Raw genomic sequence first — 24178 nt, forward strand, 5'->3', positions numbered from 1 at the left:
TCAGCTGCTCACAGTAGATTCCACTATGGAGTTGATTACCAGTCTCATCATGGGGAATACTACATCCAGCTGCCCAGCCACTCAACCAGGCCCAGGCAAGTTGATACACAAACTGACCTACCACAGCACCTAACAACAACATTGACATATTTGCAGAAAGTAAGCTTTGAACACACAAACTGTAATGTTATTATTCATTTAAAACTAAACCAAAACCAAACTGCCATGCAGTGAATTACTTGCCATGGCTTTTCTAGCCAAAGCTTTTGTAACTCCCACTGGATTACTGAGTGGGACCACGCAAATAAGGTGTGTAGAACTCTGATGTTGGGATTGGTTAGTTTTGTCACTCTGCCAGGCTTAAAATGAGTCTTCCTAGAGGCAGAAAGGGGGATCTCTCTTCCATCAAGAGAAAAGAGCTGGAAGAGAAGTGGAGCACGTCCTTGAACCCAAGATCCCTGCACTGGACTTCCCTTGGCAGAGATGCCCTGGCAGAGACCTGGCTGAGAAACCAAGAGGCATGAGACAGAGCAGCGGGCTTACCTGGCCCACAAGGTGGAAACGCTTAGTGCCTGTGGGCAAGAGGCTGCTGTTGGAATGGGGTGCAGGTAGGTGTACCTATCAGCAGAGCTAAAAGAGCTTTGTAACACTTGCCGGAAGAGGGCAGAGGCCAGGCCAAGAGGCCAAAGGGCCAGAGAAGCATGCCTGAGGGCATAGCAGAGGAGATTGTATCCTGAGCACATTCCTGAACCCAATTGTATCCTGTTACTTCCCTAATAAACCCCATGATAGTGAGTATTGTCTGCAGGTTCTGTGTGGCCATTGCAATAAATTATCGAACCTAGCAGAGAAGCAGTGAGTGCCGTGGAAGGGACAGTTGGTAGCAGAGTTGGTAAAAAGGCTGGAAGGTGGTGGCATGTCTGGCCTCACAGGAATAAGCCCTGGGCTGTTGATAGTGACTGTTTCCCTCTCATCAGACTGGAGGAGGTCAGAAGATGCTGACTTCATGTTCTTTTTGCACAAACCCTCTGCGATGGAGTCGCATCCAACTTATAGCAACCTCTGGTAGCATAGTGGCTAAGGCACTTGACTGCTAACCAGAAGGCTGGCGGTTCAAACCCACCAGCCACTCCTTGGAAGGAAGGTTGGGCAATCCTACTTTCCGTAGTGATACTGCCTCAGAAACCCAAGGAGGGGTCACTATGAGTCGGGGCCAACTCGATGGCAAATAACAACAACAACAACAACATAGGACAGAGTAGAATTGCCCCATAGAGTTTCCAAGGCTATAAATCTTTACAGGAGCAGACTGTCATATCTTTCTCCTGCAGAGCAGCTGATGGGTTCTGAAACAACCTTTCAGTTACCAGCCAAGCACTGTATCAGAACATACATTCTGAAGCATTTGGTTTGTGGAAGATTGCAGTCTACATTTGGGCCCTAACTCCATTTTGAGTCTTGACATAAGTTCAGACACCAATTTGAGTTCTTTCTGCCCTTCAGACCAACATTGTGGCTATGCGTAGTGCACTGGAGCTCAAATTCTAAAGCACTTGGGTTTGTGGAAGGCTGTGGTCTACAATGGAAGTTCTAACTCCATTTTGAGTCTTGACATAAGTTCAGATGCCAGTTGAGTTTTTTCTGAGCTTCAACATCATGGCTATGCATAGAAGAGTCTCTGGACAAATGTAGGGGTGGGGGCAGTTTTCACTAAGGAAGAATATGGTTGAAAGTAGATTGTATGGACACAAAGAACTAGGAAATGTGCCTGAGTGTGTCTTTTCTAATTTAAATTAAGTTTGGGGTCCTGGTATTGTCTTGTAGCCACCCTGTGGCTATGACTCAGGCCACATGGTCATGAGTCAAATCTGGACCACCCCCTAACCAGGTAGTCAAGCCCCAGGACCAATCCTGTAACCCTTTTTAATCTTCAATTACGGATGTAGCCCAATCATGAATCTTTCCCCACTTCTGTAGTCCCACCTGTGATGGTGATGAATCAGTTTGCCACCAATTATGATTCTGTGATGATTTCCTTGGTTTTCAATCATAAATAATTAGCTCCATGGCCATGACTCAGCAGATACTATTCAGCTTTCTATACTGTGTACATGCTGATGATTTCCCTCATCCTGAATGGTTATCTTTGTTTTGCCTTTGTCCTGTCAAGGCTTAATAAAAGGGTTTCTACAGAACATGTCTGAATATGGACTCACTTTTGCTTTAACACAGCTCTTAACCACTGAACCACGAGGGCTTCTAATACGTAAAGTATCATGATAAAGAATGGTGAGAGCTGACATATTACAATCTTGATATTTGACTTGAAATTCAAATTTCTAGCTCTTGAAATATTGCAAGCTCTGACATCACCTTTTTGTGTAGCATTACTTGGTTGGAGTTGGACTTCAACTGTCCATTTAGATGGAACACATTCCATGTCATTCACACTTTGCAGACTTACAGGTTTACCCTGATTGGATTCCAACAGTTCTGTACTTGCTTGATCCTCAGAGATATCTGAATTTGTGACCCTACAAAACTACTATTATTCAAATCCATGCACCAACCACCAAAGCCAAAGGTGAGGAAATTGAAGATTTCTACCAACTTTTGCAGTCTGAAATTGATAGAACATGCAATCAAGATGTGTTCATTATCACTGGTGATTGTAATGCAAAAGTTGGAAAAAAAGAGTTACCAGTAGTTGCAAAATATGGCTTGAATTTATCCCTCCTGAATTTAGAGACTATCTAAAAAATATATTTGAGGCACTGAACATTAATGACCGAAAACCAGAGGAATTGTGGGATGGCATCAAGAACATCATTCATGAAGAAAGCAAGAGGTCATTAAAAAGACAAGAAAGGAAGAAAATACCAAAATGGATGTCAGAAGAGACTCTGAAACTTGCCCTTGAGCAGAGAGTAGCTAAAGCAAATGGAAGACATGACAAGATAAAAGAGCTGAATAGAAGATTTCCAAGAGCAGCTCAAGAAGAAAAAGGCAATTAGTATAATGAAATGTGCAAAGACCTGGAATTAGAAAATCAAAAGGGAAGAACATGCTCAGCATTTCTCAAGCTGAAAGAACTGAGGATAAAAATTTAAGGCTCCAGTTGCAATATTGAAAGAGTCTATGGGCAGAATATTGAATGATGCAGGAAACATCAGAAAATGGAAGGAATACACAGAGTCACTGTACCAAAAAGATAGTTGATGTTCATCCTTTTCAGGAGGTGGCATATGATCAAGAACCAATGATAGTGAAGGAAGAAGTTGAAGCTGCACTGAAGGAATTGGCAAAGAACAAGGCTCCATGAATTGATGGAATATCCACTGAGATGTTTCAACAAACAGATGCCCCACTGGAGGAACTCACTTGGGTATGCCAAGAGATTTGGAAGACAGCTAACTGTCCAGCTGATTGGAAGAGATCCGTATTTGTACCCATTTCAAAGAAAGGTGATCCCATAGAATGTGGAAATTATCAAACAATATCATCAATATCACATTTGAGAAAAGATTGAAGTTGTCAAGGTCTTCATACTACTTGGTTCTACGATCAACACCAATGGAAGCAGCAGTCAAGATGTCAGATAACATATTGTGTTAGGCAAATCTGCTGCAAAAGACCTCTTTCAAGTGATGAAGAGCAAAGACGTCTCCTTGAAGACTAGGCTGTGCCTAACCCAAGCCATGGTATTTTCAATCACCTCTTACGCATGTGAGAACTGGACAATGAATAAAGAAGACCAAAGAAGAGTTGATGCTTTTGAGTTGTGGTGTGGGAGAAGAATGCTAAGAGTACCATGGTCTGCTAAAAGGATGAACAAATCTGTCCTGGAAGAAGTGCAGCTGGAGTGTTCCTTGGAAATGAGAATGGCCAGACTTTATCTCACTTACTTTGGTCAGGTTGTCAGAAGGAACCATTCCCTAGAGAAGAACATCATGCTTGGTAAAGTGAAGGGGAAGGCCCTCAATGAGATGTATTGACACAGTGGCTGAAACAATGGGCTCAGCTATAACAAGGATCATTAGGTTGGCACAGGACCAGGCAGCATTTCGTTCTGCTGTGCACAGTGTCACTATGAATCAGAGATGACTAGATGGCAGCTGACGACAACAACAACACAAAACTTCCTTGCCTTCCTGTCTATCTCTTTTCAGCTGTTAATCAAGTAATACTTAACTGCATATGAACACTCATTCATTCGTTTATCAAATATTTGTTAAGCACCAATATTTCTAGGCACTGGAATACAGCAATAAACAAGACAAAGTAACTGCCTTTGTTCAACTTACATGGTGGTTATGGGGGTAGTGGGGACCCCAACAGAAAACAAATGAGTAAGTAATAGAATTTCAAGTAATGGAAAGAGCACCTGCGTGTGGAACAGGATGTTCTTTCTGTTGTTGTTGTTGTTATGTGCCGTCGAGTCGGAGCCGACTCTTAGCAACCCCTCCTTGGGTTTCTGAGGCAGTCTCACTACGGAAGTAGATTGCCCAACCTTCCTTCTGAGGAGTGGCTGGTGGGTTTGAACTGCCAGCCATCTGGTTAGCAGTCAAGTGCCTTAAGCACTATGCTACCAGAGCTCCTAATTAATTTAGAAGAAGAAAATAAAAACTTTTTACCAGAAGAAACATTCACATCTTTGAAGGTACACCTATGGACTTTGTAAATCCATACCGGGCCTTTTGCTGTTCATGTTTTCAAGATAAAAGCCAAAGAATAATTTTCTTTAAAAAAGTTTCACTTTTAAAATACTCCCAATGTGTTTCTAGTTTAGCAATTTAAAATAATGCATATTACAGATAAGTGTTTATTGCTGCTATAGGTTTAAAGATGGTCTACAGATCTCGAGAACTCCAAAGAAAATTAGTTTTTTTTTTTTTTCATCTCCTATCTAAGGATTCAAATTACAAAGCTAACTAAGTTCTCAGTCCTACACTGATGTGGTGCACAGCAATGTCGATATGTTCAGAGCCCTTGTCCCAGCTCTGGGACATTATAGTCAACATGGTGTCCTGCTTGTTACATCTCAGCCAGTGGAAATCATGACTTATGTGACATGGAAGCTGAGTGCATTTCCTGAAAATTGAGTGATTGGAATTGGATGTAATCTGGATTCACAGAGATTACAATATATTATTACAAATGTTTTGAAACACAGACTTCAGGAAAAGAAGAAGTATAGGTTGTTGGTGAGCAAGGAGAGGACAAAGCGCCCACATGGAGTGGCCAAAAAGAAGTGAGTCAGAACTGTAAGGTGCAGCTTTCCAACAGAGCCATGGAACTGTTACAGGTGAAAGGTCAAAGATCCTGGTCTGTTGGACTGTCAATAGCTGACCTGGTTGACAGTATGTGAACAATAAAGAAAGTGCATTCTGTATCAGTTTTAGCAAAGTGATATTATGATATAAATAGTGAAGTATTTTTAAGTTTACCTTGTATCCTTGGAACCAATGGAGTGTCTGAAGTCATCAAAACCACAGTGAAAGAAGATATAGTAACTGAGAAACTCCCAAGCAATGCCTCATCAATCCATGGTCTCCAAGAGCAGTTAAAACTTTGATCCTAAAGCATGGAGTTACCCAAAAGAAAAGGTCATCTGGTTTTGCCAACAAAAAAGAAGTTGAAAACTTCTCTGTCTTATTAGTTATTCTTACAAACTGCTTAGTTAAGATATATGACTTCTTAGTTATTTCTGTATTATTCTTCAATTTGGTTGGAGGAGTGATGCGTTATTGTTTAGTCACATTGGAGAAGTTACTGATGTTGAAAAATTTAAGTAGACTGGGGTTCTGTATTTGTAAGTAAATGAAACCGTTCCCCTTTCTTACAAATATAAACTTTAAATATTTTGGATGGATGGGAGAAACTTTCCTGTTGTCTGAGGAATCTTAGCTCATCTTCAATTTGAGATGGTGTTTTAGAGGTAGTAAGAACATGCATCCTTGTTTTTGAAGGACTTCCTGGTTTACATCTGTAAACAAAGCTTAGTTATTAATAATATTCCCTTACTTTAACAACTCACTCCTCAGAAGGAAGGTTGGGCAATCTACATCCGTAGTGATACTGCCTTGGAAACCCAAGGAGGGGTAACTATGAGTCTGATTCAATTCGACGGCAATAAGTTTGGGTTTTTTTTTTTTTTTTTTTAATTACATTTCCCAGGGTATCCCTAGTCTGTGAGTACAACATTAGTCACATCAACAGTAACAACCAATTTGCTGGTTCAGACCCCACCTGCTCCTGTACAACTTCAGCCCTTTTACAGGCTGTTGGAGGTGTCTTCCACATGCTCCTTCTGGGTGCCACTGTTGCCGGGCATGAGTCCTGGAGCTGTTGCTGAAAGACTGGTGCTCTCTCAGGGCCATGGTTCCAGGGTGGTCTGTGGAGACCTTTGGGGTATACTCTGCCAGAGTCCCCGAAGTTTAATGAGCTTTTCTAGTTTCTCTTTAGGGCTTTTCTGATCTCCTCTGTATTCAGTGGGGACTTTTCACGATAGTGTTGGTCTGGAGGCCAGCCCAGGACACAGAGGCCCTGCTGTCTTCAGCATTGCTCATCTACCCCATCCCAACAGGGGAAGAAGATCAAGATCCCCTATTCCTGGACCTGATTCCCAGCTGATGAGTTGTCTTCTAGGAGCATCTTACTTCCTCTCTGAAAATAGCTTCTGCTGTGACAACTTGTCAGTTCACCAGGCAGCTCTGAATTCCAAGGTGGAATTCCTTTAGAACATGATTTATTTTGCTATAATGAGAACCTTGATCTAATTAAGAAGAACCTTGATCTGATTAAGTCTGACCTTAAAGCAGACCTTAAAAGGTCTGCTGCCCTTTAGGGAAGAGCAGATTCTATTGCCCCAATCACTTTGGAAGCCACATCTTTGCTCCCTATTTCCTCCTTTCAGTTTTCCCCTCCCTTGTTACTGTCTTTGATAAAGAGAAGTTCTTACCGGTTCTCCAGGGGAGGAATTGCTTTGTGCAACTCTTGCTCTATACAATGTTAATGGGATGTGACTCCAGGTTGGGAATGGGCTGTTCAGGTGGTCTGTCCATTGCAAGGATTACCTGGTTGATGTGGAGGCTCTGGACAGTGCATGTGAAGCAGAGTGGGAGGAGAGAGTGAATGCTTGCCAGCGTTGTAAAGTCTGTCCTTGAGCTTGGGTAGGGAGGCTAACTGCCTTGTCATAGAGTAGAGCCCACAGAATGTGCATGTCTTTTGAAACAGTATTCTTGAAAGTACTATTATTGTGTAAGTTCATGGACACCCAATTATAGTACTTCCAAGAATACTGTTTCAAAAGATGTGCATTCTTTGTAGATTTAACAGCCCTGAGCAAGCATTCACTGTGGGTGTTCAGTGAACTTACAGCAGCATCATGATACAAGGAGAAAAGATTGAAGTTTTCAAAGATTTCATTTTACTTGGATCCAAAACCAACACCTATGGAAGCAGCAGTCAGGAAATCAGATGTCATATTGCACTGGGCAAATCTGCTGCAAAAGACCTGTTTAAAGTGTTGAAGAGCAAAGATGCCACTTTGATGACTCAGGTGTGCCTAACCCATGCCATGGTATCACCTCATCTGCATGTGAAAGCTGGACAATGAATAAGGAAAACCGAAGAGTTGATGCCTTTGAATTTTGGTGTTGGGGAAGAGTACCTGAACATACTGCTGGTCTTTTGATTTGCAACTGAATGCTTTAACCTCTGTGCCACCAGAGCTCCTCTAACAGAAGCTAGTGTCCCCTAATCTAGTTGTTTTAAAGCCTCGATGTAAGAAGTCCATCATCTGGGTTTCCTCAGGGACAGCTTCTTTCACTTCATTTTGTTCTTTGGAATGGGCCCACTTGTTTCTTTGGGTGCCTTGTGATTTTTTGTTGTTGTTGATGATAGTTGGATATTTAAGTATTGTAATAGCTCTGGTAGCATAGTGCCTAAGGCACTTGACTGCTAACCAGAAGGCTGGAGGTTCAAACCCACCAGTCACTCCTCGGAAGGAAGGTTGGGCAATCCTACTTCCGTAGTGATACTGCCTTGGAAACCCAAGGAGGGGTCGCTATGAGTCGGGGGCGACTTGATGGCAAATAACAACAACAACAACAATGTGGTAACTCTAGAAATCAGATTTCTCTCTTCCCAGGGTTTGCTTTTTTTTTTTTTTTTTTTGGCTGAAGGCTAAAGTAATCCATTTGTTTAGTGACTTCCTCTGTGTGTTTGCAAACACTCCCTTCCTGGGCATGTGTGGTTACTGAAGTCTCTATTCTTTAGCTTGTGTTCAGCTTGTATTTTGGTAAAGAGTAAAACAAACAAACAAACAACAAAACACCTCTCCCAGTCTCTGCAGGTTGGCTATGTGCCAGGGCTGTCCTTCAACTCTTAGCCAGGTTTGCGCTAAACCCAGGGACCAGCCAGAGGTGAAAGCATAGGGTCTTCTCAGGTGTTTTCTAGCACATGTCTTGCCCTGGGTATGTGTATGGCTTTCTAAATTCTCCTACATGTGTGGATGCTCTTGCATGTCCTGATTTTCCGAAGAAACTCTTGCCAGGTTCTCTTCCCAGTCCTTGGACATCTACTGCATGTCTCAATCCCACTCTTTAGCCCCAGGTGGTGACAGGTGGTTATAGTGTTTAGAATATGGCCACCACTTTTCAGCTGTGAGGGTGCTTTGAGATAGGCAAAAGAGAGACCAGCGTTGAGTCAGTCCTTCAGGCAGCCCCCAGACAGGTTATAACAGACAAACACCATAATGTGTAAATATGGTCTAGTCTGTTTTTTCCAGAGGTTGTTGTGGTTGTTATGTGCCGTCGAGTCGCACCCGACTCATAGTGACCCCTCCTTGGGTTTCCGAGGCAGTATCACTACGGAAGTAGATTGCCCCATCTTCCTTCTGAGGAGTGGCCGGTGGGTTTGAACCACCAGCCTTCTGGTTAGCAGTCAAGTGCCTTAAGCACTACACTGACCATGAACTCTGTCTGGGAATGTGGGCTGCTACAACTTCAAAACTGCCATTGAGCTGGGGCGCGGTGAGGCATGGTTGAGTAGAAAACACCACAAAGCTTTTCCTGAAGTAGTCTTTTTCTTGATTCAGAGTGAGCTTGGTTGCTATAAACCTGTGATTATTTTTCAGGGTTCTGATGGAATTGGTTTTGCCAGATTCTGCTTGGTTCTTGGGATTTCTGTGAGGGGAAGGGAGCATGGAACTTTTTACACCAGTATCTTGCCACAAGGGCCCCAGTGGAGTAAGTCAAACTCTCACTCATTGAGGGTGAGGCTATTTCTTAAAAGTTAAACACACACCTACTGTGTGATCTAGCCATTTCATTCCTGCATATTAGCCTGATGGGGGTAAATGAAGTATAATTCTACACAAAGATTCGATCACAAGTATTTGTAGGTGATTCATTTGTGATGGCCCCAAATTGGAAACAACCCAATTATCCAGCAACAGGTAAATATATAAACAAATTGTGGTATATCCATAAAATGGATACTACTCAGCATTAAAAAGGAGCTATTGACATATGCAACAACATGAAGAAATCTTAGAATTATTCTGCATGAAAGCAGCAGGTAATAAAGAGTAAAATACTGTATTGTTTAATTATATAAAATTCTAATATATGCAAACTAATTTATAATGTCAGGAAGTAGATCAGTGGTTGGTTGGGAAGGAGGGGAGAGAAAAGAGGGAGATAGTACAAAGGGGCATGAAGAAACCTTGGGTCTGGTGGATGTGTTTATTATTTTGATTTGGTGACGGTTTTATAACAAGTTCGCCAGTTGCCATTGAGTTGTTTCCAACTCATGTGACCCCCCTGTGCATCAGAGTAGATTTATCCTCCACAAGGTTTTCAATGGCTGATTTTTCAAACTTCCACGAGCTCACCTTTCTCCTGAGGTACCTCTGTGAGGGTTTGAACCCCCAATCTTTCCCTTGGCAGCTGAGCACATAAATCGTTTGCATCACCCAGGGACTCCTGGAGGCCTTATGGGTACACATTAAAGTAAAAACTCACCAAAGTGTACAATTTTTGTGAAATTTATTATATATCAATAATACTTCAATAAAACCAAACCCAAACACACTGCCATTGAGTCAATTCTGGCTCATAATGACCCTATAGAATAGAATAGAACTGCCCTATAGGTTTTCCAAGGCCATAAATCTTTACAGAAGCAGACTGCTTCATCTTTATCCTGTGGAGTGGCTGGTGGGCTTGAACTGTCAACATTTTGGTTAGCAGCTGAATGGTTTAACTGCTGTGTTCCATAAAAGAACTCCATAAACCTGGTAAAAAAAGAAAAACAGACCCCAAAATTGAGATTTCTGATGAGAAACTACTGACAAACTCAAGACTGTGCAGGCTGTGCTTCTCATGAATCCGAAAAGGTGGGCACCACAGTTGGGTGAGAGAGGGCAAGTGGAAAAGAAATACTAGGGCCAGTGGGGTCTTATTCACAGTCATGGATTTGCAGAGCCAGAGAGACTTTAGAGAGGGGAAATCCAGACTCCCTCATGTTAGATAAAAAGCCCCGAGAACTGAGGTATTTGCCAAAGTTGCAGAGCTCATCTGTGGTAGTCAGGGTTGAACCCTGTCTCCTGACTTCCCGTCTGGTGCTCCTTCCACTCCCCACACCACAGTCTGTAACATAAGTACAGTCTGCCTTAGATTACCTTCTAGAAGTTACGATTAGACAGATTAGAGATCTGGGAATTGCCAAGGGAACGTAGCATTTGGGTGGGGGCGGCAGGGGGAGGCCAGTCCTGGGTGGTTCTTGTTCAGGTGGCCTGGGCATCTCCTTTCTGGACACAGAGTGGGCAGCAGTGCTCTCTCTTTTTGTAATCCGCAGAGCAGGCATGGCACACCAGGCCTCCGCAGAGCCTGGGGCAGAGACAGAACAGGGGGGAAACTCTGCAGCCTGGCACAGGGGGCGTGCAGGCACTCAGGGAGTTCAAGCATCTCCAAGGTACACCTGCCTGTTTCTTATTTCCCAGGAGAAAAGCCATTGCTCTATTTCAGGTCTTCTCTTTCCTAAAGGATCTCCTGGTTCCTGACCCCTCCAGAGTCCTCTAACTTCAGGGGTATTGTCTCTTGATGGCTAACTTTCCTTTGTTTGAGGGCTTATCCTGTCACTGTGTTTGCAGAAGAAGGTGATGGGGCAAATTCTCCTTTATAAGAAGTCTCTTCCCAGAGAAGAAGCCCATTCATCAGTCTACTCCTCGAAGGGTTGCACAATCCCTTATTCCAGAACCCCATTCCACTGCTTTTGTTCATATCTCTGCTTAGTGTTGAAAGCCAGATGGGATCAAATGAGTAGTCAACTTTACGAGGCCTTTTATAAACACCCAGTTCCTGTGTCCCCTACTTCTCTGGAGTGGGAAGGGGGCTGTGGCTGTCTCAGAGGATAGATTCTGTGCCCGTCCCACATACCTGCATGGATACCTCTGAGACAGCCAGCCTAAGATCTTGCAGCAGCTGACCCAGCATTCAGGGGCCACAGGAGACAGATGCTGGACCTTGTGCTTCAGGTTGATCTACTCTCTGATAGGGAAATGGAGACGGATACACACATGTGAAGGTAAACAGATGGAAATGGACATGGAGAGATGGAGGTCCTTGATAATTCTACAATTTGAACTGGCTGCTTGTTGGGCCTGATGCCCACTTGTCATCTTGAGAATTCCCTTTTCTTATGTACTGGGCTAGAGCCATATCTTCTTCTTTCTTGGCTTACTTCCTTATTTTTCTGGAGCACATCCTCAATTAACTTCCTAAGAAAGGTTGTATAGGAGGTGGATTTTCTGAAACTGTCTGTTCAGCAGATATTTTTACTCTGTTATCTTCCCTACTTGATTCATAGATTGGCTGCACATGGAATGCTAGGGCAAAAGTCAGTTTTTCTCAGAACTTGAAAAGTATTCCACCATTGACTCCCGGTATTCTTTTGCCGCCCCTTCTTTTATTGGTGAGCTGTCCTTTCTTGTATATTCTCCTCGTCTTCGTTATACTGAAATTTCCCAATGATGTCTTTAGATGTGGATCTTTTCTATGTTCCTATTTTTATGTGCTGATCATTCAGTGAAATCTTTAAATCTGAAGATCTGAGGTGAGAAATTATCTAGTATTTTCATTTGGTAATTTCCTCCATTTTATTCTTTCCTTTTTGGAGCTCATGTCAGTTAGAAAGGATATAACTGTCTGTATGACTCCTTGTGTCTCTAATGATTTTCTTCGTATCTCTCATCTCTCTGTGCTTTTTATTCTACTTTCTGAGAGTCTGCTTCTCTCTCTCTTCCAATCATTTTAGTGAATTAAAGAAAATTCAATGATCGTATTGTTTATTTCTAAGAATTTTTCTTATCCTTTGATGGCTGCTTTCCACAGAATCTTGTTTCAAGGGGGTTATCTCATCTTGAATCTCTTCAATTTTGGGGGAATATTAATAGTTTTTCTTTGTTTTTGAGTACTTTTTGCCTCTTCCATTATCTTTATTTTCCTCTGATTTGTTGTTTACTTATTTAACTTTGTTTCTCCCCTTCGTGTTCCAGACTGTCTTTAAATGTCTGAGGATTCTTGCTTACCATTTCATGCTGAAGAAAGAAGCACTAAACACAAATGGAAGCTGTCTACAGTAGACAGGGATGGTTGAGTAGTGGTTTCCCTTTAGCAAGGTTGTGTGAGGACATACCTTTTACACCAAGCTCCCAAACGCCAGAACACACTGGTCTTTTCTTTGTGGCTTCTAACTTTCCTTAAAGAAGGATCTTCTGATTGTTTGTCTGGAAGATGGAACCTTGGTTGCTGGATGTTCTGCAGGTGGGGAGGCAGGTAGGAGGTAGGGGGTGCTGACAGCTCTTTATACTGACGTTATCAATTTTCCTGATTTCTGCCCATCTCACTCCTGCCCTCTGTGTACCTGGCGTCTCTGAGTCCTGTACTTCTGCAAGGCTGATGGGCTCTGACCCTCTTCATGCCTATTTCTTTTTTTTTTTAATGCATTTTATTGAAATATAATTTATGTACAGTGAAATACACAAAACTAAAGTGACATAGCTCATTGCATTTTTTTTTCCCCCTGCAGTGTTCCCTCCACTCCTCTCTCACCCCTGGCAACCAATAAAGAAAGTTTCTCTTCTTATATAAACCTTTCCTTGACCCTCCACAACAACATATATGTCCTTCTGTGACAGACTTATTTCACTCAGCACAATGTCCTCCAAGTCCATCCATGCCTTGCGGCACTTCACAGACTCCACATCACTCCTCAGGGCTGCATAGTGCTCCACTGTGTGTATGCACCACAGCTTGGTCATCCCCTCCTCTGTTAATGGGCACATAGGTTGCCTCCAACCTCTTGCCACTGCAAGCAGTGCTGTGATGAACATGCATGTGCATATATCTGTTCCTCTCTAGGATATATACCTAGTAATGGGATTGCTGGGTCAAATTATATCTCCAATTCCAGCTTTCTAAGGAATCACCATACTGCTTTCCACAGTGGTTGTATCACTTCACTAGCAGTGTATGAGAGTCCCAATGTCTCCACATCTCTGTCAGCATTTGTTGTTTTCTGTGTTGTTGAACCTTGCCATGAATGCTGGGGTGAGAGGTATCTCATTGTGGTTTTGATTTGCATTTCTCTGATGGCCAATGACCGTGAGCATCTCTTCATGTATTTGCTGGCCATGAATATCCTCCTTGTGGAGTGTCTATTCATGTCTTCTGCCCATTTTTCAGTTGGATTTTTAATCCTTTTGCTGTTGAGGTGTTGGAGTTTTCTATAAATCTTAGAGATAAGTCTCTTGCCAGATATGTAATTATCGACAAGTATGAATTTGTTGCTATCATTTTGTTATGTGTTTTTTTGTCTTGTTGATTTCTTTGTTCCATATAATTTTCTTTGCTGAGTTCATTTTGTTTATGAATTGTGTTATCACTTCCTTCATTGCTATTGTTTTAGTATTTGCTAAATATTTGTGCTGGTCTTCTTTTTTATTTTGATGTAAGATTTATCATTTTTCTTTGAAGTTACCCTGTGATTTATAATTTTCTTCCCAAATTTAGAACAGTACGTTCTATCTTATAGTTGTCTTGACTTCCCTACCATTTAGAAGTTCTGTAACTACACAATTTTTTCCCTCTTTTTGGTTTGTAGTTGTCCTCATTCATCAATTGATGTCTCTGGTTCCCTGTTTACAATCTTGTTGGCTTATTTACTTTGGATACTTGTATAACTGGGTTGGTTTCTGGGTTATATCATCATGTGTGTTAATGGTCAGTTATTATTTGCTGTTGTTGGTTCTCTGTCTAAAGGACTCCCTTTAGCATCTCTTGTATGGTTGATCTGGTTTTAGCAAATTCTCTTAATTTCTGCTTATCTGGAAATGTCCAAATTTCACCATCATACTTGAGGGACAATTTTGCTGGGTATATAACTCTTGGTTGGAAGTTTTTCTCTTTCAGAGTTTTATATATACCATCCCATTGTCTTCTCTCCTGCATGGTTTCTGCTGAGAAATCCGAGCTTATTCTTATTGGTTGCCCCTTGTAGGTAACTTTTGTTTTTTTTCCGTGCTACTTTCAGGATTCTTTCCTTGTCTTTAGTTTTGGTGAGTTTGATGATGATATATCTTGGTGATTTTCTTTTGTGGTCTATCCTGTTTGGGGTTTGTTGGACTTCTTGAATGGATACAGTCTCATCTTTCATCATACCAGGAAAATTCTCTTCCAACAAGTTTTTGACAATTTTCTGTCTCTTCCTGTTCTGGAATTCTGATTACACATAGATTATTCCTTTTGATGGTATCCCACATGAACCTGATACTTTCTTCATTTTGTTTTGATCTTTTTTTCTTATTGATCCCTTTCCAAGGAAGTATTGAGGTATTTGCCTTCAATCTCACTAATTCTATCTTCCTTTGAGTCGATTCTACTCCTTTGGCCTTTCAATGTGTTATCCATTTCTGAAAATTTAGTATTAATCTTCTGGATTTCTGTCTGTAGATTTTGTATCATTTCTAATTTTTCATTTATGTTGTCTTTTGTTCTTGTATCGTCTTTCAAAATTGTTCTGGAGTTTTCTCCAATTTTGTCAGTGTTTTCCTTGATATGTCTCTCAATTCGTGGAAAGTACCTAAATATAATTCTTTTGAATTCCTTATCAGGGAATTCCAATGCTGTGTCTTCCTCAGGGATGTGTTTTGGGTCTATATCCTGGTCTCTTGCTTCTCCTGCTTTATCTTTCTTCTTTGTGTGGACTGTGATGCTCTGTTGTCTCTGAGGGATTGTAACGTTTTTGTGTTTATATTTAATTGATGATTTATTTTGGAGTGATTTGCCCATGATTTTCATTTTCTTTGTATGCTATCTATGTAAGCAGGGTACTGTGCTGTGCTCCTCTTTCCACTAATTGGCAGCACTTATACACTTATCACCTGTTTCCTTTCCCATAGTCAGCCTCCCACGTGTCCCTGGTGTCCTTGGCAAAGAGAGCCTGTTCTTAGGTCCCTGGAATCCAAATGAGAATGCTGTCACTTTAAAATCCAAAATGGCCACCATTTGTAAACATTCAAAATGGCTACACCCTGGGTCACTTTAAATATCCAAAATGGCCATCACTTATAAACATCCAAAATGTCTATTCCCTCAGTCACTTTAAATATCCAAAATGGCTGCTGCTTGTTAACAATCTAAATGGCTGTGTCCTCTGGACAGCTGAAAGTCCACAGCTCAGGTTGTCTCCCTCCTTGCTGTTTCCCTTCCTAGTCATAGGCCACCAGTGCAATTGTCGCTACAGTCCTTGGCAACCAGGGCTGATCTTTAGGTCAATTCTCAGGTCCCAACACCACTTGGAAATATTCAGGCTGTTGGTCTTGCCCAAGTAGCTGACAGTCCACTGCTCTGACCATCTCCGTACACACTCTTTTTGTTCAGATTTTTCCACTGGTTGGTGCTTAATCCACTTCTGTATAGTTCCTTTCAAAGTTCAGGGCTCCAGGATTATCTTTTGTATCTCTGTCAAGTGATTTATCTTTTCTTTGTTGAAGAGGGTCTGTGTAGTTTGTCTGCCTATTTCTCCATCTTACCAGAAGTCCTTCCTGCCTATTTCTAACTTGGTCTTCATTAATATCCATTATTCCATCCACTTCTCAGCACCTGGAAATGCTCGGACATCTCTTGCCTATGGTTGGCTCCTCCATTGTTCTCTCCGTTACACTTTTTATGCTTTTACTATCATTTTAGTGAGCGCTCAGGATGGAGAATAGGTGACATGTGGTCAGTCTACCATCTTGACCCAGAAGTCAAACTGTGTGGCTTTTTTTTTTTTTTTTTCCTTTTTCTTAGGTCACATCTTCCACAAAACTTCTAACAGTGACGTTGTATTATACAGTTTTGGTTTCCTGCCTGAGGACTCCTGTGGATGATTTCTTTAGTGCCAGGAAAGACATTTGTCCTGATGAGCTGGTACATTTCCTTGGAATGGAGAGTGAGCTTTGGGTGACTCTCTGTGTTTCCCTCTTTGGTCCTGCTGCCAAGATACTCAGGCTGAATCCAACCCTCATCCTGATCCTAACCACTCTGGGGTATATATTTTTCTTCTTCCATTACAGCTTCCATTTGATCTTCTATTTTTCTTCAACAATCCCATAATGTATGCTTTTTACTGTTAACTGCCTTAAATTGTTTTCTGAGGTAAATAGCTAACTCTTATATCTCCCTTCCTCTTAACTGACAGTTTTCTGGAGGAGGTCATTCCTTAAATTCTTTGTTTGTCTTTTTCAAGTTGATCTCTTCCTTTTGTCACCTTTAATAACATTTAGATTTTGTGCAAGAGGATTTAGTCCTAGATGGTCCTTCAGAAACCTTTCAATTCTACTGGACCCTGAGTCTAATGGTCTCCTACTTTCTGACCTCTATGTATGTGAAGTATTTCCTCACTAGACTGGAGGGCAGAAACCATGCTTTACATATTTCCCCATCCCTCAGTAACTCAGTGGTTTGGGATTGATCCTGATGAGCTTGGCCCCTGGAACTTAAGACACCTGACCCAGGACAGGCTGACAGCATGGAGGCAAGCAGAGGGCATGCATACATCTTGTTAACCCCTGTGTTTTTTCCTTCCTTCTCTCAATTTCCATGGGTCACTTCTAACCTTAAACGGTATGTGTGTATGTAGATGCACCATGCAGAAGGGATGTGCATTACAGTCAGAAGACTCTATGCAATTTATATGCTGTGTCCTAGGTGACCAAGTCAGCCTCTCTCACCCTTGGTTTCCTCTTCTGTAAAATGAGGTTAACAGCAAGGGTTGGCTAAAAAGGAAATCCGTTAGCACATATAAAAGATCCAGAAGCCTGTTTGGTAATTATTGTTGTGTCTGTCAAGTTAATTCTGACTCATTGTGACCTTATATGACAGAGTAGAATACTTCATAGGGTTTTCTAGGCTATACTCTTTATTGGAGCTGGTTGCCAGGTCTTTCTCCCACATAGCCACAGGGTGGGTTAGAACAGTGGGCCTTTCGGTTACCAGTCCAGCATGTAACTCTTTCTCCACCAGAGTTCCTATTATAATTGTTGGTGGAATAGAACTTCCATGTTCCAGTCTCCATGTCCCATTCCCCTCTTTCCCTAGCCTCACCCTCCACTGTCCCCATTCTTACTGGATCAGTTCCCGCACCTACCTCTTCATAGCCTGGACTAGGTCCTGCTGCCCTCCAAGCTCCCCCTGTCACATGGTATCCCTCCTTTCAGCCTCCTGTTGCTTCCACTCTGCCTCTGTCTGCAGCTGGGCCCTCTTTTCCTGACACCTGAGAACAGAAGGAAGATTAAGGATTGAAGGAAAACAGGCCTGAATCTGCCTTTCTGAGCAAGGACTAAGCCCAACAGGAGCCCCTTAGGAGGAGCTTGTGGTGCTCTCCCCCAAGCTGATGTGTACACACACACACACATGCACACTTGCATGCACACACATACACACACATGCATGTTGTTGTTGTTATGTGCTGTGGAGTTGGACCCGACTCATAGCGACCCCTCCTTGGGTTTCCGAGGCAGTATCACTATGGAAGTAGATTGTCCAACCTTCCTTCTGAGGAGTAGCTGGTCGGTTTGAACCACCAGCCTTCTACTTAGCAGTCAGTGCCTTAGGCACTATGCTACCAGAGCTCCCTATGTACCCCAAACTGAGCACTGTGGGTGGCCTGACCCATCCAGATCTGACTTCTCACTAACTGTTCAGAGAAATGAAATCTGGGCTTAGCCTTGCCTATCCCTTTAGAAGGGATGAACCAACACTTCCATTTTAAAATGCAATTTTCTTTTTTTTTTTGTATCACCTTGGGAATTAATTTTTTTTTTTTATTAGGATTTGGGTGAAGATTTACAGAGTAAATTCACTTTTCATACAGCAGTTCACATATACTTTGTCTCATGTCATTGACCAAAATTTACAATGCAGCAGCTCCCCTCCCACTTCCTCCCCATAGTTACCTCCTCCCAGTGTCCATTCCTTCATACTCTTCGAGAGGCCCATTGTCATAAAATGCAATTTTCTTGAAGTGATGTTCATAATCACAGCATCTCTCTGAAGAAACGTGAACATCTAGGAGCCCAGGCAGGGGAACCGAGCCCACGGAAAACAATTGTGGTTCAGTGGGGAGGTAGGATTTGGGCTGAGTTTTTCTCAAAAATATTTTTTAAATTATGCTACATTGTCTTTTCAATGAAAAAAGTAATATTAAAAATATGGTTTTCCCAAATTCTGTTTCAGTTTTGGCCTTGGCACCTCTACAGTGCTACTCTTGCCTTTGCTTTTTGTCTTTAGTGGCTTCCTAGAAGTTTCCAAAAAATCCACCAGAATTGGAAAAAAATCCTGACCCATGTCCTAGCATCTTACTCCATTGCTCAGAAAGGAGGGTGTTTTAAGGGTGAGTGTGCATTGGTGTGCACCCACAGCCTCAGAATATATGTATGTGTGTGTATGTGTGTGAGCATGCATGCACCCTGTGCTTGTGTGTGTTTCAGGAGAAAAGGCTTAACAATGAATTGAATTACTAATTTTTAAAATACTTCCATGTAGCACACTGCAGAGAAGAAAGCTGGGTGGGTCAAGAAAACAAACCAAGAATAGACGGCCGCTGGAGTTGTAGAAGGGTGCATCACTGATGGCCAGGCATTGGATGCAGGGCCATGCTTGGTTTTTTAACAAACATTCTGGTCTTCAGCTTTCTCATTTCTTAGCAGCTAACTTTAACTTTCCTGAACCATCTTACTTTCACTGTGATCCTGGGCCCTTGCTGTGTCCAGTGTGAGCAGTAATATGATCACTGTGGTGTGTGTGTGTCTTTGGGGTGGGAGGGAACTCTTACTAAGCACCTGTTGTTGTTACTGTAAGGTCCTTGGGTGGTGCAGAAGGTTTACACTTTGACTACTAACTGGAAAATTAGTGGTTTGAACTCACTCAGCATCAGCATGGAAGAAAGGCCTGGTAAAGATTACAGCCAAGAAAATCCAATGGGACTCAGTTCTAGTCTGTAACACATGGGGTCATCATAAGTTGGAATCAACTGAAAAACAACAGATCTGGAGGGTTTTTTCCAGAGGGGCTTGTTATTAGTTACCATTGAGTCAACTCCAACTGACGGAGACCTTATATGTAATAGAATGAAATGTTGCCTGGTCCTGCGCCATCTCCCAGACCACTGGTATATTTGAGTTTATTGTTGTGGCTATATTAAACACCTACTGGTTGCCAATTACTGTTGTACATGTTAGAGTCTCTGCCCTAGTGTTTATATTTGGTCAAGGCTGTGGTTAAAACAAGTGATAGACCATTAAAACAGTTTAACTAAGTGTATGGCAGAAATAAATGAGAGGCTGAGAGAGAGACGAGAGAGTGTACTCAGGAATGATTTCTCAGACAAGGTAACACTCAAGCAGACCTAAAATATGGGAAGAAGGAAGAGAGCTGGTGAAGCACACAGGCAGAGGTCTGCAAGTTGGAAAGAACTTGGCTTGTTGGAGGAACTGAAAGGCGGCTAGTGAAGCTGGGATGCCCCGGACAGTGCGGAGAGGGGCAGGAGATGAGCTAAGGAGTAGGGAGGGCTTGATCTTCCCTAAGAGGAGTGGACTTTAATCTCAATGCAAGGGGAACCATGGAAGCATTTTAGGCAAGGGGTGACAGGCACTCCTAGTGCAGAAGAGGAGATAGAAGGCATTAAACTTTACTGAGCAGCTACTATGTGCCAGACACTGAGCTTTGTGCTTTACAGTCTTGTTTCACAGAACTGTCACAATACTGCGTGATAGATAATACGATCCTCATTTTACAGGGCAGAATATAGAGTCTTAGAGGGGGCATGACACTCATCCGAGTTCACACAGCATGATGACTGGGAGGATCAGAAATTTGAATGCAGACCTGTCCACCTCTAAATTCTTCCTATCTCCTTTATCCACCTGGGCCCTAATCACCAGTGATTTGGGGCACCCGTGCCCAGGGAACAGAGATGGCTGAGCCCTCATGACCCTTGGAAGTATCACAAAGGAGCTCACTGCTCTCCTTTGCTGGAGTCTTACTCAAGGGCAGAGGAAAACCACACACTTGGAAAGAAGACCTCACAGAGCATGAAAGGAGGAACCTTACAGATTTAACCGTCTCATTTTGCAATTCAGGAACCTGAGGCCCAGAGAGGGGAGACCACTTTTCAAGGGTCCCACAATCATGAAGTCAGATTAGAACCCCACGTCTCAGTTCCAAGTCCATTTTCACAGTTCCCAGCGGTTCTTCCAAGGGGCTTGCTGTCTGGAGGGGCTGCTGCACTCCTTTTGGCATCTAGCTTGGGACTGTTCACATAATCTCCCACCCCTGCCCACCCTGTCCTCCACTCCACAGCCAGAGTGATTCTTTAAAAACCTAGGTCAGTCCATGAGATCTCCTTGCTCAAAACCTTCCAAACCAGTTGCTGTCAAGTCAACTCCGATTCACAATGATTCCATCCACATGTGCCAGAAGAGGACTGTGCTCCAGAGGGTTTTCAGTGGCTGATTTTTCAGAAGTAGATGCTAGGCCTTTCTTCCGAGGTGCCTCTGGGTGGACTCAAACCTCCAACTTTTTGGTTAGCAGCCCAGGCACGTTAACTGTTTCAAGGACTTCTCAAAACCTCCTCATGGTTTCTTATAGGAGGGCCTCACTCTGGCCCTCAGAGAGGGCTTCCCGACCCCACATCTAAACCACTACTCTGTCTCTCTCTATCCCCTTTCCTGCCTTTGTTTTTCTCCAAGCACCTGTACTGAATTGAAGAGTGTCCCCCCAAATTCATGTCATGGAACCTGTGGGTGTGCCCTTATCTGGAAGTAGGATCTTTGCAGAGATAATCAATTAAGATGAGGTTATATTGGATTAGGGTGGGCCCTAAATCCAATGATTTATGTCTTTACAAGAAGAGGGAAATTTGGACACAGAGACACAGGGCAGAAGGCCATGGGAAGACAGAGGCAGAGATTGGAGTGCAGTATCTATAAACCAAAGGAAGCCAAGTATTGCTGATCACCACAGAAGCTAGAAGAGGCAAGGACGCATCCTCTCCTAATACCTTTGGGGGAAACAAGACCCTGCCAACACCTTGATTTCAGGCTGCTAGCCTCCAGAAGGGGGAGAGAATACATGTCTGTTGCTTGTAGCCACTCTGTTTGTGGTACACTTTGTTACTGCGGTCCTAGGACACTAATACACTACCTGACATTTTATTTCTATTTGTTTGTTTACCGCTGGTCTCCCAGGTTTTCATGAGCAGACAATGCCTGTTTGATTCACTGTTGTATCCCCTGTGCTTACTTTGCACATCATAGAGACACACTAAATATTATTGTGGAATGAATGGGTCCCTGGCCACTTCTACTCACTGATAGAGAGATGCCCATCACCAGCTTGATGCACACAGTCCCTTTTATCAGGAGTATGGTGTTTGTCCTCAGCTCTGACTCCCAGAAATCAAGTGTGTATCCCAAACCCAGACTGCTCTCCTGATCTCCACACACAAATGTTACCCAGTTCCATTTAAAAGTCTAACAAGAGCCTCAAACTCAACGTGTTCAAAATGAAACTCCTGGACCTTCCCCACAAACCTGCTCCACTACAGCCTTTTCCATCTTCATTAATAGTTACTCTCTTTCCAGTTTGTTAGATAAATAAATCTTGGGTCACACGTGACTTCTGTCTTTCTCTCAGAACTCACGTCCAATAACTCAGGGAGTCCTACTCTCAAAATCTATCCCAAGTCCAGCCACTTCTCCCCACCTCCGCTGCCACCAGCCTGGTCTAGGGCACCACGTCTCCCCAGCTGCACAACTGCAGCGGTCTCCTCACTGGCCTCCCTGCTCCACCCTTGCTTCCCGACAGTCCAGCTCCACAAAATGATGAGCATGGACCTTTTAAAATGAGTCAGTCCAGAAAAGGCAAATCCACAGAGTCAGAAAGTAGATTAATGGTTGCCCAGAGCTGGGGCACTTAGGGAGAAATGGGGAGTGACTGCTATGGGTAGAGGGTTTCTTTTGAGGGCAATGGAAATGATCCAAAATTGATTTTGGCAATGGATACCCAACTCTGTGAATACACTAAAAACCTCTGAATTGTCACAAATAAATGCATATTTGACACATAAACAAACAAATGCAAGGCAGATCCTAACCCTCTTCTGCCCAGATCCCTCAATGGCTTCCATCTCAATTGAATCAAAGACAAGTCCTCAGGATGACCTACCAGGCTCTCCTTAACCCAGCCACTGTCCTCCTCTGACCTTTCCCTACACCCTCTCCCTCTTTCACTCCACCGGTCCGACAACAGCCTCCCCGGTGTTCTTAGAACCCGCCAGGCACGTGCCCACCTCAGGGCCTTTGCTCTTGCTGTGTCCTCTTCTGTCGCATCACCAAGCAGTGGCCTTTCTGTTCTGTCACATATCCTGCACCCTGCTGTCATGTATCCAAACAGCTTGCTCTTCACCTCCTTCGGGTCTTTAAACAAACGTCACCTTTTCAAGGAAGCCTTCCCTGGACATCACTTCCCATCCCTTTTCTCTACTTGAGTTTTTCCTCTTAGAATGTCTTACAATCTAACATTCTATTTCTTTTACTTATTGTGTTGATCACAAGCTCCATAAGGGCAGGGATTAGACTGCGTTGCCCATGAGTATATTTCTGGCATATAGAACAAGCACAAAGTAAGCACTCAGTGTGTGTGGAGTGACTGAATGACCATAGAATGACAGATGGCAGGACAGCTGTCTGTGATCCAGTGGCTCCTCAGCCTCAGGGAGTGGCGAGGGGCCTCCCAGCTGCAGCCTCCACCCTGTCTGATCCCCACAGAAGGCTCAGGAGTGGGCAAGGGCCCTGTGTTCATTCAGAGCCTGAATCATCGGAATCTTTGCTGACCAATTCACCCAGCTCAGCTGAGTGTATGGTGGGAGGGGCCCCAGGGGCTTTTTTGGGTTGGTTTCTGGGCTCCCGGGCCTCTGTCATCTGTTAAGCAGAACAAATAAAGGGTTAGCCTGGCACGCAGTAATTCCTCAATAAAAGCTAGTGCTAGTTAGGACTGGGGTTCTGACCAGCAGCAGAAGGGCCCTTGTCAGCACATCCATGCTCTGAAGCTCTAGTCTTCCCAGGCCTCACCCCGCCCAGCCTTGTCTAATCCCACTTCCCAGGCTGAAATGAAAGCCCCCGTACAACAACCCCACCATGACTTTAGACATCAGGACGGACTTGCTGACTCCCAGGAAGAAGAGACAGTACATAGTAACAAAGGGAGGCAGTGGCTTTTCCCTCAGCATCTGGGAAAACCTCCCATGGTCATTGGGGCTTGGAGCAGAGGGGACAGGAGAGGGGGAGAGGACCCCACCTGCAGCAGCAGCTCCAGGCAGCCACAGAGTCTGTGCAGCTCAGCGCTGGCATCTGTCACCGACTGCTGCCCATGCCCATGTCCCTGGAGGATGGCAGAGACAGCAGCTACAGAGAGGACAGTAGCCATCAGACATCAGGTAGTGAGGGCTCCAAAGGACGGGCTCTCCCACACCCCTCAGTTCTCCCCCAGCTCAGTTTCAGAAAATCTCTCAGGACACACTCACCTTTCAGGTCCCTGGTGACCTTGAGGACAGCCCCTTCTTGCACCAT

The 24178-nt window shown here is 43.4% G+C and overlaps 1 protein-coding gene across 1 annotated transcript in view; it reads right to left on the minus strand.

Moving 5' to 3' along the window:
- Positions 1-24178, minus strand: part of RUFY4 (RUN and FYVE domain containing 4) — a 123901-nt gene extending 99723 nt beyond the window's left edge. Inside the window, exon 1 of the mRNA XM_007935785.1 lies at positions 24133-24178. Within this exon, the coding sequence (XP_007933976.1) occupies positions 24133-24178 (46 nt within the window). The remainder of the gene's footprint in view (positions 1-24132) is intronic.

This window comes from Orycteropus afer, unplaced genomic scaffold, assembly GCF_000298275.1.
Source record: "Orycteropus afer afer isolate SDZICR_OR568_19922 unplaced genomic scaffold, OryAfe1.0 scaffold00002, whole genome shotgun sequence".
NCBI classification, from domain to species: domain Eukaryota; kingdom Metazoa; phylum Chordata; class Mammalia; order Tubulidentata; family Orycteropodidae; genus Orycteropus; species Orycteropus afer.